At 38.4% G+C, this 14,123-nt stretch overlaps 1 protein-coding gene across 2 annotated transcripts; it reads left to right on the top strand.

The window, feature by feature from the left end:
• Positions 1 to 510: 510 nt before the first annotated feature.
• On the top strand, positions 511 to 13,393 carry LOC132106667 (ubiquitin carboxyl-terminal hydrolase CYLD-like). Of its 2 annotated transcripts, XM_059512577.1 has the most exons (16): positions 511 to 1,119; positions 1,410 to 1,715; positions 3,177 to 3,282; positions 4,251 to 4,343; positions 5,429 to 5,545; positions 6,982 to 7,373; positions 7,603 to 7,768; positions 8,725 to 8,866; positions 9,021 to 9,143; positions 9,245 to 9,336; positions 9,999 to 10,065; positions 10,165 to 10,297; positions 10,832 to 10,940; positions 11,115 to 11,233; positions 11,438 to 11,654; positions 11,779 to 13,393. In XM_059512577.1, the coding sequence occupies exons 1-16, from the start codon at positions 628 to 630 to the stop codon at positions 11,961 to 11,963; spliced, it is 2,859 nt and encodes a 952-aa protein (XP_059368560.1). In that variant the 5' UTR covers positions 511 to 627; the 3' UTR covers positions 11,964 to 13,393. The 2 variants fall into 2 exon arrangements, with proteins under 2 accessions (XP_059368560.1, XP_059368566.1); XM_059512583.1 differs by lacking the exon at positions 5,429 to 5,545.
• Positions 13,394 to 14,123: the final 730 nt, after the last annotated feature.

The following is a 14,123-nucleotide window of genomic DNA, read 5'->3' as shown; positions in this document are numbered from 1 at the left end:
AGGCCAGTGGTGGTTGTAGATTACACCAGCTGGAGGATACTTACCCAGAAAGTTTGCTTTGGCAAGCTGGTTTGAATTCCTGAACGGAACTCAAAACGATACTTGTTTTTCTGCCTGATTTTGTAAGAAATGAAGTCACACATGTTAGTTCTTCAGTTTTGCTTGAAGTATACTGGGGCTTTGACATCCTCTTTTTTTTATTTTTTTTTTTATTATCAGAATCCAAAAAGTCTCCCACACTTGCAAGCAAACTTTTTTTGGGTATGTGTTAGAGTGTCTCGCTTATTTCGGTCATCTCCTCTGACATGGTTTAGTGTGGCAGCAGGAGTTACACACTGTTTTCTTATTTTTTTTTTTACATGTAACTAGTAACATGTAACCAGCTAGGCATTAGGCACCTGCCTCAGGCATTCACTGTTGCAGAGTGTGACAAAAATGTGAGCAAAGCTAGAACTTTGCTCTTAAACCTTTATACTCTCTCTGTTACTTAAACATTCTATTTCTTCTTTTTGTCCATTCAGTCCACCATCCCATTGAAAAGGTCATGAAAGCCCCCTCTTCCTAGTGTCACCCACTTATCGTTGACGTGCGTTCCTGTCATCTTCAACCCTCTCCTGCTATGCAGCCATGAGCTCTGCGCTATGGAGCCAGGAGAAGCCAGCAGGCAGTTTCCGGGAAGACTGGCACTTTTACATTGTTGTAAAGGAGTGCACAGTGGAAAAGCCAGGCCAGAAGACTCTGCGCATCCCACGTGGCAGCCTCGGCCAGGCCTGCCAGGAGCGCAACAGCATGGGTCGCACAATCCCGCCCAGCAAGGGTAAGCGCAGCCTACGCATCCTGGACCAGACCAATGTGGTGGTTAGCGTGGATGAACGGGACGTTATGGAGCTTGAGGAGAAGCTGGCAGAGCTGCTGTTCCCCATCACCAACTGTGAAGAGCGCCACAGCCTGCTGTGCAACAGAGCACGTCTGGACAGGGCCCGCGACATCAACTGTGGATCAAAAGTTCGAGTGCAGCTGAGGTTCGGCGACCAGCCCCTTCCAGGAGTGGTCCGCTTTAAAGGAGCTTTGCTACCTGACAGAGCACTGAGTGGTATCTGGTTTGGTGTTGAATTGCTGGTGAGCAACACTGTTTGTCTTATTTGACGTTGTTTGTCTGGTTTTGGGTTTACCTGATCCTTGAGTATGTGATCATTTCAGAACAAAGCTGCATTTATCTCCGAGGCTTAGCTGGGAGATTTGAACGAACATAACTTAAGCCTGTAGGCTGCTTTTGTGGGTGGAGAACAGTCTCAGACCTGTCATCAGACATCAACAATATCTTTTGTTTTCATGGCACACACGTGATGTTATTTATGTGAGTTCTGACGTCTGTGTTGGTGAATGTAATGTCCTTTTCTGTCTTTCAGGAGGAGGGCAGAGGTCAAGGTTTCACCGAGGGCTCTTATCAGGGTCAGCAGCTGTTTCGTTGTGAAGATGAATGCGGTGTCTTTGTTGCACTGGATAAACTTGAGCTCTGGGAAGATGATGAGCTGGAGGTAGACCGTGTGACTCTAGAGGATAATGACCCAGAAGTGGAAGGCGGAGGACCGCCACTGGAGATCAACTCTCGAGTGTTGGTGCAGACGCGGGACGGCCCAGAACGGGGCACTGTTATTTTCTGTGACTTACTGCCTGGCAACGAGAGTCTTGGATACTACGTTGGTGTTGATATGGTAAATCGATTAGACTGTTCAGTTGGTGAATAACTGTTTTTAGCTGCAAAGTTACAGTTGCATGCTCTGGATGTTTAGTATTACAGTTTTCATTAAGCATTGTATTTGTTCAGGCAGCTCAGATATTTAAGTTGGTGCTTTTTAAGTTATTTTATTAAGAAAACATTTGGGATGCACAGATATACAAATTCTGGCTGATACGATGAGACCGTAATCATGTTTCATGTTTTGGCTGCCAATTCATTAATTTTATATAATTTTGTCTAAATAAATTCTTCATGCGAGTTGATAAAGATTACATTTAACAGTGCTATTAAATGACGAGTGTTTTTAAAGATTAAGTGATGGTACCAATATATGGTGCATCTCTTGAAAATGCACTACTGTTCAAATGTTTAGGGTCATTAAGATATTTAAAGAAATATTACTTCTATGTAGCATGGCCATATTAAATGAAAATTTAATATTTTCATTTTATAATGAACCCCCCCCAAAAAAAGAATCAGCATATTAGAATGATTTCTGAAAGATCATGTGACACTGAAGACTGGAGTAATGACTGCTTTAAATACAGATATGTCATCACATGAATAAATTACAATTTAGAATATATTATAATAGAAAACAGTTATTTTAAGTTGTAATCATTTTATAACATTAAAAACATTAAAAAAAAAACTTTTGAATAGTAGTGTGTGTCAAAATCCTAAACTTTTGAATGGTAGTGTAGGTCAAAATAGTTGAGATGTCCACCTCCAGTGAGATTGAAGGACAGACAGCTTAGTTTGCTCTGTGTGACCACCATGATGGCGTGCTGCCAAATGCTCACACAAGACACAACCAACACACGCCATTCCACTGTCCTCCTCTTTTCACTCTTTGTTTCTCTCTCTTCTGTTAAACTCCCACTGCCCTCTCAGCAGAGCTCAGCTGGACTTGCTATCACCGAGATCTAAATAGTGAAGATCTGGATAGGTTTAGGTTTTTAAGAGTTTTACTTGTATTTCAGGACAGTACATTTTTTGCTCTTGGTCTTTTGAGTAATAGTTTGTATAGATTAGATTTCAAATATATTTGTATCTATTTAGTAATTTAATGCAAGTATTATAATAATTATTAGAACTGTATTTGAATATACACTAAGTATGCTATACATTAGAAATAGATGAAAACAGTGGAGATCTGGCATGTAAAGGGTGTGGGTTTAGAGTTCAGAGACATCGGTCGTTCTGATTATAGTGTAGGTCGTGTAGTGTAGCCATTAGAGAATTACAGCTCTCAGTTAGTGAGATGGGTCCTGTCTGGGTCAGAACAAAGATTTCCTTTAGGAGATAGAGAAAAGCCAATCTCTGTTTGGGACGTGTTTATTTTGAAGTGGAAATGACAGTGTTGTTGATGCAAGCATTTGTGAGATGATCTAGGTAAGGTGCAGTAATAGGGTGCTGTACCTCTCGCCCTCAGGACAATCCCATTGGAGACTGGGATGGGATCATCGACGGCAAACAGCTGTGTAATTTTGCTAGTCTTGAACACACCCGTCTGGTCCCCGTCTGTGATGTGATGCCAGGTAAGGGCTCTCACTTCATAAGTATTTGTGAGACGTGGGCATTAGATTTTGTTCTGTCTTTGAGTGTGATTACTGCTAGAAACCTGGTGTTAGTTGCACTGTTTGTTTCTAGATTGAGCTTTAGCACCTTCGATTCAAAGTACAAGTACCTTGGTTGTGACAAAAGATGATAAAAATCATAGGAAATGTAAGGTTTTTATAAAATAGAAAATAATTTGTATTCTTTAAAACAATATAGAAATTCTTTGCATTTATTTAAAATTTATACACAGTAAAAAAATAAAATAAACAAATTGCTTTTCCAATCAAATTGTTACTGATCATAGATTGTAAATATTTTTCAGCAATAGTAAAATCTTTCCGTGCCACGGGCATATGCCACTTTTGTGTGTTTTAGACTTCAAGTCAGGGTGTAGGCTAAATATTTGTTGTCAGAAAGCAACAAATATTTGTGTGTGTGTGTGTGAGAGTCATGTTAACTTGTAGGAAACAGAAGCTCTTTTGTCTAAAGGCCTTGTTTTTGTGGAGTGTGTGGATCTCTTTGTTCCCTCTATTTATTGATTTGTGTGCATGTGTATGTGTGTGGGCAAAACGTCTGGTCTTTGTAAATGTCTTAAAGCTGCCTCTCTTCCTTAATTTATCAGTGAAATGAAAGAATCTTTAAATGTGGTCATCAGGCTGTAACCTGCTGCTTTATTTGTGATGCTGTTTATGATCTTACCAAAATCATATGTCAAATTATTAGTATTTTGTGTCACAGTAAATGCGTGTGTCATGTTATATTTGTTGGAAGTTTTACCTAAAAACGTTTAATAAATATTTATTAAATTGTTAATGTTATTTGAGAAATCTAGACAATACAACAACCTTGAAATTTATATTTCCTTTGGCACACGCAAGAAATATAATCTTATGGATTTTGAACAACAAACTTGTATTGAAACCCTTGTGTATTGATTTGTTTGTAGAATACTCCATGCAGGATCAGAGGCTGCCCAAAGTCTTTGCCTGCAAAGCCGGCAGTGACAAACCTGGCAGCCAGAGCAAACCAAAGAGTAAAGGTATTAATCCTCTTATATCTAAATACAGTTGCTGGAAATAAGTTCACAACACCCACAATTTTAGAAACCAATGGAAATTCACTATTTCAATAAAAGATCTCAAATTATTATTGAAAAAAGTAAACGGTCAATGACAAAAGTTATTCAGTCAAGAGCAGTGAGTGACTTTTTATTAACATAAACAGCATAAACAGCAGCAGGTATATTAAGATAATGTCACTTTCAGTCCTAATATACAGATCCAATATATTATTGATACACATGCAATTTTTTATTTTTTTTTTGCTCTTTATGTTCACTTAAAACGTTACTAACTGTTTGTGTGAATACTCTCCAAGATGGACATTTGATGTATCCTGTGAGTATTTAACCATTTAGCCATAAACCCCAGTGACTAGCAAAGATTCACTAAGCAGGATTTTGGGTGCACTCAGTTGCACGTTGCTAGCAAAACCACCCGTATGTCTGCTTGGAAAATAAACTAGACACTCACCACTGGCGTGTCCTTTATATATTGCTGGTGTTATATTATACATTATATGGTGATTAACTCATTTTTCATAATTTGTTAATGACCATGTATGTCCAGTTATACACTTTATTTAAAACTACATAACTGTACAGCACTTCAACAAAAATATATCTGTTGGACTATTCTTTACAGTATTATTAGCGATACCCAACATAAAGATCAAATGCACTTGTTAAAAGTATTGAATCTGTATTTACTTGACATGATGAAAATCTGTGGTTTTGAAAACCAGTTTGACAGAAATTCTTTTGTTAACAAACTAAAGACAGACAGACCGAGTCTCTCTCACACTCTGTGTCTCACTCTCACTAGCTTTAATGTCATTTGCTGTTGTTTTGTTTAAATGTGCCCCGGTAAATTCTGTCGTGGTAGATCATGTGAAATCTTCACCAGACTTGTTATTTCGGACAAGAAAATTAGTTGGTGAACATGTAATCCCACATGTATTCCCCCTCCCTCTCTCTCTCTCTCTCTCTCTCTCTCTCTCTATCTCTCTCTCACACACACACACACACACACTGTTTACTGTCTTCCTATCGTAACTCTTATTCAGGGTTAGGGCTGCAGCCTGGAAGCAGGAGCAAGTCTGAGTTTTATTATACGCTAAATGGCAGTTCGGTTGATCACCCTGCCCAGTACAAAGCCAAAAGCACATGGTACATAGATGAAGGTAATGAATACAGAGGGGAGACTGGGAAACTCTAAAAATAAACATCTTAACAGCAAGGTGCCTTCCTGCTAGTATCAAGCATACGATTAGACCACACTCAACTTTAGTTACTTTGAATAGTCTTGGCATGAATAAGTAATCACATGTTAATCAGTGCATCAGCAGTGATCTGAAAAGGCAACTTGCTGCTGAGATCTTTTAATGGGAGTCCGGTTCACTATGACTTGAGTGGCACATGACCTCATAGCATGACATCATTGATCAGAAATCAAACATCTCAGGTGTCATTCTGAATGTTCTGTACTACAGTCATGTGTGTTTGCACATTCACTTTTCAACTAAATGGAGTTATAAGGCAATGAGTAAGTTATGAGTAATCAATAACTATGAGTAAATGAGTAATTAATTTACTCACATTGAAGTCAGTTGAAGTAATTATTTATTTTGTATTTGTGATCTCTTTTTCTTATAGAAAACTGCATTAATTTGTTAATTGAAGCACACGTAGAATGCTTAGAAGTTATGGCCAGTTTTATGTATGATTTGTGAAAGCCTTTTATATTTTGGTATCAGTACTTGGTATATCTCCACTCATCCATTGTGTAATTGTGTTTTTGAATGTGTTTATGTTTGACACTGAACACATTAGGAGACTGTACTCCTTATAACATTGCTTTCATCTGTGTAATTATTTCATATTTCATGTCACTCTTTACTAACATGCACTGTTGGAGAATATTGCAGGTGTGGTCTGTGATTAGTTAAGGGGTACATATCATGTGGCCTGTGCTGCTTTCATTCTCTTTCACCAGGCTGTCATTCTTCCAGTGGTGACTTTTTGTAGCCCATTGTTTCTCCAGTGTCTTCATATTTCATGAGTTGGAGAATGCTTCAGTGAGGAGAAAATAGCTACCACTAATCAGCTTTAAAAGGACATCATATTTTGGCTAAGCTTTTTTAGTGTACACTACCGTTCAAAAGTTTGGGTCAGCAAGATTTTTATTTTGTTGCTTTTTAAAGAGTATGCATTAAATTGATCAAAAGTGACAGTACACACACACACACACACACACACACACACACACACACACACACACACACACACACACACACGTATTCAGATAGGAAACTGATATTTTAAAATGTATTAATATTTGACAATATTACAGGTTTTCTTTATTTTTTATCAATTAAATGCAGCCATGGTGAACATTTAAAAAGTACCCCAAAATTTTGAACGGCAGTATATAAATGTAAACCTCCTTAATGACAGATGATTGTTGAAGATGCTATTTTGAAGCATTATTATTGAATCCATTTAATAATGATGTCAACTGAACAGTTTAACTATTTCTGGTCCTCCACACTGATGCATCATCTGGTTATCATGACCTCTAGGTTCAGTCTCTTATTTCTTTGACTTTGTTTCTTGATAGTCGGCGAGGACCCGGCCAAATCTCTGACGGACACACCTCCAGACTTCAATCCAAGCTCGTCCCCTTCTCGAGCTCTGCCCATAACCCCCTCACTGTCCAATGATAACAAGTTCCACTCCCTGCCCTTTAGCTTGAGCCACAAAGTTGGCCCCGGTGGGAGCATGAGCCACGGCCCTCTCTCCCTGTCCGCGGGCTCAGTGATGGGGGAGCAGCAAGAGGTCCTGCCACCTGCTACCACTCCTGTCCAGAGGCCTCCATCGCCAACACAAAGCCAGCCGGGGTTAGAGGTCGGGTCATTGGTGGAGGTTAAAGAGAACCCACCGCTGTGTGGGGTCATACGCTGGGTTGGTCTACCTCCAGGACTTCAAGAGCCGCTAGCTGGGCTAGAGCTGGTCAGTAGGGTTATGTGTGTTTGCTGTACTGTAACTATATTGTAAGTTAATATTAATACACTCCCACTTAAACGTTTGTGGTCAGTGGGGTTTTTTCTTAAGATATTAATAATACTGTTTTTACATCATTTTTGATCAAATAAATGCATCTGAGGTGAGCATAAGAGATCAAAAACAATAAAAAAATATGCTGTTATGACTCTGTTATGTTTCTTTTGTGTGTGTTTAGGAGGAGGAGTGTGTGGGCTGCACTGATGGAACGTTTAAAGGGATTCGTTATTTTACGTGTCCACCAAAGAAAGCTCTGTTTGTCAAACTGAAGTGCTGCAGACCTGACTCACGATTCCCATCCTTACATCATTCACCCAACCCCATAGAACGATGCAACTCCATAGGTAAGACTTCAATTGTCAGAATCCACATTCCTATGCTTATGATAGGCCTACAGTAAACCAGATTCAGGGATATGTAATGTTAATGTACAGTGCTGTTGAAGCCTTATAAACAGCATTTGCAGCATAATGTTGATTTAACAAAACAAAAAAAAGCTTACATTACATTAACACGCTTCTTAATTTTCTGTATTCTGCTTTGTCTAGTGCATAATTGAAAGCACAAGCCTGTAAAAATATACTCTGATGACACTGAATGTAGAAAGATGCATTCTGATTGAGCAAAGTATGCACTTTTTTGTTTTTTGAGCGCTCGGATAACTAGTACACACTGATGATGTGATTTGATCTCCGCACAAACAAAAAAAATCGAGCTGTACATGGATAGCATACAGACAACAGCAGATTGTTCTGATGACAAAGATTTTGTAACACAGCCTGTCCGTGAGCTGGAGTGGAATGTGGAGGAAAATATACTTTTGGCATAAAAGTGGAAGTAAATGAACCAGCATTCGTTTCTGTTAAATTTTTTTAAATTTTTTTTATCTGTAAAGTTATTTTTATGTATACTTTTTAAAGTGGATGAACTGGTTTGCACTGCAGACATGAAGGTGTGTTAGCTCCATGTAAACTGCTTCACTTCTATTTGTGTCAGGTCTTTTCTAGTATCTTTTTTGTCATCATGACAAAGCAGTTTGAATGAAACTTTACAGACGAGAAAAGGAAGTGATTCTGTCATATTAGTATTATGTATTATAAATAATCCTTTCCATAGTTTCCATGATTGATATTTTTTTATAAATTGAAGTAGAAGTTTATTTTGTGTAGCAATTAACATTTGCACTAACATTAGATCTTAATATGTTGACGTAAGAACACTTTATTTATTTTTTTTTCTGTGCACTGAAGCTTACATTGTACTTAATTGATATGACAGATCAAAATGTTTTTTCCTGCAGCTTTTGGTGGTTACCTAAGCGAAGTAGTTAGTGAGAACACTCCTCCTCGGACAGAAAATGATGGTTTGGAGGTGATGGTGGGGAAAAAGAAAGGAATACAAGGGCATTACAACTCCTGCTATCTGGACTCTACTCTGTTCTGGTGAGCACACACACACACACACACGTGTTAACACAGAGTTAAGTGCAGATATTACTCATTACATTTGTTTAACACTACTGCAATCCATACATTTAAAAGATGATTTCTTAATGTTAAATTTGTAAATATTCTTCTGTCTCTTTCTGTGTGCCAGTCTTTTCTCCTTTAGTTCTGTGTTGGATACGGTGCTCCTGAGACCAAGATCTAAGACTGATGTAGAATATTACAAAGAGACACAAGACTTACTGCGCACAGAAATAGTCAACCCACTACGAATGTGAGTGGCACAGAATAAGCATTCATCCAAATGTTCCCTTTTACTCATTCTCTGTGACATAACTGGTTGTAATGTTTTATTAATCTGTGTGAATTTGTTAGACATGGCTACGTATGCGCCACTAAAATCATGAAACTTAGGAGGATATTGGAGAAAGTGGAGGCAGCGTCAGGATTCACTTCAGAAGAGAAAGGTGAGACTAGTCTCGGTGTCTTTCAAAAGAAATGGATTGATACAGAAATACTGCCCTCTAGAGGTGCAAACAGAAGCTGACAGGCACTGAGTGAAACTCAAATGAGCTTTTTTGAGTGTCTGTGACCTTGAGGAACAACACAGAAGAGTAAAACATCCATTATTAGAGGTGCACCAATATGATTTTTACAGGAAATGCTTATACCATTGTACTGGTTGGAAAACATTAAGAAATAGTATTTTCAGCTACACACACAGTATGACATGAATATAATTATGTCAGATTTGTTGTTATTATGTCATCACTTGTTCTTAGATTTTTGAGAAAATGCTATCCCCTCAGAAACTGTTATAACAAATAGTTTGGGGGGGGTTTTTACAAATATGTTTTTTTTTCAATTACTTCATAAAAGCTTGTAAGAATATTTTATCACGAATACATCCTGCTGTTTTAGGGACATTTTACAAGCATACTGAAACACAGGTGGCATCTATTATGTTCAATTTTGTACTTCTATACAGTTATCACACACTGCCCTGTTATGACACAGAGATCATTCAATTCTTAATAAAAGAAGAGTAAATAGTTAGAGATAAAGTTATAAACTTTTATACGAATGCTCATTTACTGCACTCAGATTTTCTCATTTTCTTTCTGTTTAGATCCAGAGGAGTTCCTCAATATCCTGTTTCATCACATCCTGAGAGTCGACCCTCTTCTCAAACTTCGGTGCGCCTCTCACACTCTTCAAATCTCAGGAACTCCACGAAGCCATTATCAAAAAGTGGTGTTTTTGTCTTTGTAAAAACATGATTGTATTGTTTGCAGGTCTGCAGGACAGAAGGTTCAGGACTGTTACTTCTATCAAATCTTTATGGATAAGAAAGATAAAGTGCTGGTGCCAACCAGCCAGCAACTTCTGGAGTGGTCCTTCATCAACAGTGATCTCAAATTTGCAGAGGTATGTACACAAGGCATTGTCTTGATCTTTCCTCTGTAAACAACATAATTCATAATTAGTGGAGAGGCCCCTTTCGCTTCAATGTTTTATTGTTCTTTACATATTCTTTTATTTTGCTATATTAAAAAAATATATTTAAAATCTTTTTTTTTTCTTTCTTTCATATATAAATATTTGGGGTAGCTCATCGAGTTTGCAAGGTTTTTTTTTTTAATCCAAAATACAGTAAAATCATGAAATTATAATTTAGATTATTTGAATAGGAAGTATAAAATAACTGCATTTTTTTTACAGAAACCTTTTGTAATATCTTAAATGTCTTTACTGTAACCTCTGATCATTTTAATGCATCCTCGCTAAAGTGAAATTTTTCATGTATCCTAAATAAGCACATAGAAAAAAAGGACATAAGAATTACAAGAGAATGAAAAGATATATTTAGAGGAGATTTTACACATCCAGATATGTTGGTTAGTGAGGTGTAAGGACGAATGAAGTGTACCGACATGTTCTTGTCTTTTTGTTTCCGTCCAGGCCCCTTCTTGCCTTATAATTCAAATGCCACGCTTTGGGAAGGACTTTAAGATGTTTAATAAGATCTTCCCTTCTCTGGAGCTTGACATCACAGATCTATTAGATGACAGTGAGTCAGTTCAGTAACTGATTTGATTTGTGCGGTTATTAGAATAACATTCCACATACCAAAGTAATGCATCTGTGTTTGAGATAAAGAACTAATATTATTATAATATGCATCATTCTGGCTGTGCTTAATTTTTTCCTGTGTTTAAAGGAAAATGATGTCAATGTTTTTCAGCTCCTAGAGAATGTCGGATTTGTGGTGGCTTAGCTCTTTACGAATGCAGAGAGTGCTATGAAGATTGTGACATCACGCCAGGAAAGATCAAGCAATACTGCGAGAAGTGCAACACACAGGTAACATGCTCTTTTCTTGCACTTCTCTGCCAGTACCGTTCATAACCACTAGATGGAGACTTTTCCAAATGAATAATGCTGAAACACTCTAATCTATAGTAGTTCTTTTCAGTGGTTAAATATACATTATTATGCAAATTTATGTGTACATGCTTTTTTCTGTATATCTGTCCTTACATATATGTTCACTTCCTGCAACTTTAGGTACATCTGCACCCACGGCGTAAGTCTCATCGGTATGTTAAGTTATCTGTCTCTAAAGAGCTACACGAGTCGGTTTGGAGACAGGGATCTTACCCTCACCAGCAGATGGAGCTGTTTGCCGTGCTTTGCATCGAGACAAGCCACTATGTCGCCTTTGTCAAATACGGATCCGCAGACTCGGCCTGGCTATTCTTCGATAGTATGGCTGACCGAGACGGTACAGAGGACGTTTTATCTAATATAATTTCTGTATAATCCAATTTAAATGTTATAAAACTCCCAATAATAAATAGACTCACTGTTTTTAATTGACAACGCGATTATTCTTTTTTTGTTCGCAGGTGGTCAGAACGGATTTAACATCCCACAGGTTTCCCCATGCCCTGAAGTAGGGGCTTACCTGAAGATGACCCCCGAGGAACTCCACGCATTGGACCCCAAGAACATCCAGGGCTATGCACGCAGACTTCTCTGTGACGCCTATATGTGCATGTACCAGAGTCCCACCATGAGCCTCTATAAATAGAGATGGATGAATAAAGAAGGATGGAAAGGTATGAAAGGGAATGGCAGAGAAGGAGAGAGATGAGGGAACAAGGGAACAGAGGAAAGAGGCTGTAGTGAGGAGAGAAGGAGGAAGAAAAAAAGAAAGTGCCCAAGAAGAAAAACTTGAGATTGAATATCCCACATCCAGTTACCTCATGCTCTCTTCTGTATCTCTCTGTACATACTGCAGGGAAAATACGGTTATGAGAGTGAAGGCGAGATCAAGAGAACGAACAAAAAAGCCTATTTGCACTGTGTGAGAGCATATGTGTTTGTTGAAGTGTTGTTGTTGTTTTCTCTGATTTGTGCCGTCTTTGGCTCAGCTCAAGCTCTTGAGTGTTCGGAGCGGTGTTTTGTACGGAGAGAATTCGCAATCTTTCCAGCCCTCAGGTGTTTGGCAGATGCTCACTCACCTGAGGGCTTCAAATTCGCTCCGTACCGCCAGAACTGACCCCTCCGAACAGCAACACATTCTACCCCTGTAAATGAAACCTTGGATGAATGACCAAAACAAATAGTTTCGGTCCTGTCTCAATGCCTCCACTCATCAACAACCCATTTTAATGCACTGCAGCATCCAGCATTAATTATAGTTCAGACTCACTGTGTGTAGTCCCTGTTTTTGCCTTGTATTTTGCTGTGAAGTCTCTTGTCTGGTGTGTTCACATACAGCAGAGCCCTTGACTGCCATGCACTGGTTCCAGATCAAGACAGAAGAATGAGATGATTAAGCACAGGTTTTTTTTTTTTTGACATGAAGAATAATATAATTGAGCTTTTTCTTGTTAAAATAGGAATTATTTCATTTTATATATATTTTTTAATAAATATGGATATTACGTTATTTTAAATATTGCAAAAGTACTAGCAACTCCCCAGGCCATGTTTTCAAAGTCGTAAATTACTTCCTATATATACAAGCCCAGTTTTGCAAGTATTATGCTAATATTATGATATTCCAAAGGTTACTGTTTTGCAGTCAAGGACGTGTTCCTATTAAAAAGAACTTATTCTAGTTCCTGTTTGTATATGATGTGCTCTGGTTTGAGTGTTCACGGCTGAGGCTGAATGGGCAAGAGCTGTCTCATGCTATACTGCAGTGCTGATGGCTAATTTGCAGTAACGCTGTTCATCGAGATACTGGTTTGATGTACTGTGCACCGTTTTGCTATGGGTTATCAGATTGTTTACACATCCTGGTTTAAACTAAAGAGTTATGAAAAGAAACTTGCATTGGGATCATTTTGTAATCTCTGCTGATGTAACTGTACATTATGGGAGAGATTCTTCCTGTAATGGGAGAAAGAATGACGACTGGTGTACTTGTGTAAAATAAAGCCATGGTGGACTTTATTATATCTGTGCTGTTCTCTTAAATGTTAACTAAATTAAAATACCATTTTGAAAACAGCTTCTGTGGTAATGGCTGCACTGCTTTTGATTTGCTCATTTGGGATTGTTTGTTAAAATGTGTTTGTTTTTTAAATAGAAGTGAAGACAAGCAAGAGGAAGGAGTGTAGTTTGTGAGCGTGTGTATGTGTAAAGTGAATATTTACCTTGAAAAGTTGACAGATGTGCCACCAAGCTGTGAAAATCTCTGTCTTCGCATGTCACTGAGATGTGTGCAACATTTGTGCTTTGATGCCAGCAGTGTGTGTGTGTGTGTGTGTGTTTCTAGACAGTCTGCAGCAGGCAGACGGGTGAGGTGTGTTTGGATGTCCATTGCCTTCGGTGTTGTCATAAGTCTGGGAGTGTTTGTGTGGGGATTTGTCATCTGCCAGCGGTGCTGCTTTCACCTGTCACCTGTGTGGATCCCATTAACATGGTGTCACGGTCAGGGCATGATGTGGTCTCGGACGCAAACACACCACCGCTGCACAGATGGGGCTGATCTGTAGTGAAGGCTCAAAAGCTAAAGACACAAACACACAGACACACATGCTTCGGCCTCTGACGATGACTCATATGGTCACGGTCATTACATGTTCAATTGTACCAGTAGATGAGTAATATCAATAAACTACATGTACTTATCATGGCTTTAGGTGTATGATTTGCTTTAGTGTTAGTCACTGTAATGGCTAATTTACTCCTATTACTATAATACATTCAAAACATTTGTAAGAAGGACACAGTTAAA

The sequence above is a fragment of the Carassius carassius genome, chromosome 2 (genome assembly GCF_963082965.1).
Source record: "Carassius carassius chromosome 2, fCarCar2.1, whole genome shotgun sequence".
Lineage (NCBI taxonomy): Eukaryota > Metazoa > Chordata > Actinopteri > Cypriniformes > Cyprinidae > Carassius > Carassius carassius.
Note: the sequence above shows the minus strand (reverse complement) of the source record. Positions and strands in the feature narration are given on the sequence as shown.

Coding starts and splice junctions, on each gene's coding strand:
- LOC132106667 (XM_059512577.1), top strand. CDS start 628: ATGAGCTCTGCGCTATGGAGCCAGGAGAAGCCAGCAGGCAGTTTCCGG. Junction 1,716..3,176: donor ACTACGTTGGTGTTGATATG/GTAAATCGATTA, acceptor TCTCGCCCTCAG/GACAATCCCATTGGAGACTG. Junction 10,941..11,114: donor CACAGATCTATTAGATGACA/GTGAGTCAGTTC, acceptor AATGTTTTTCAG/CTCCTAGAGAATGTCGGATT.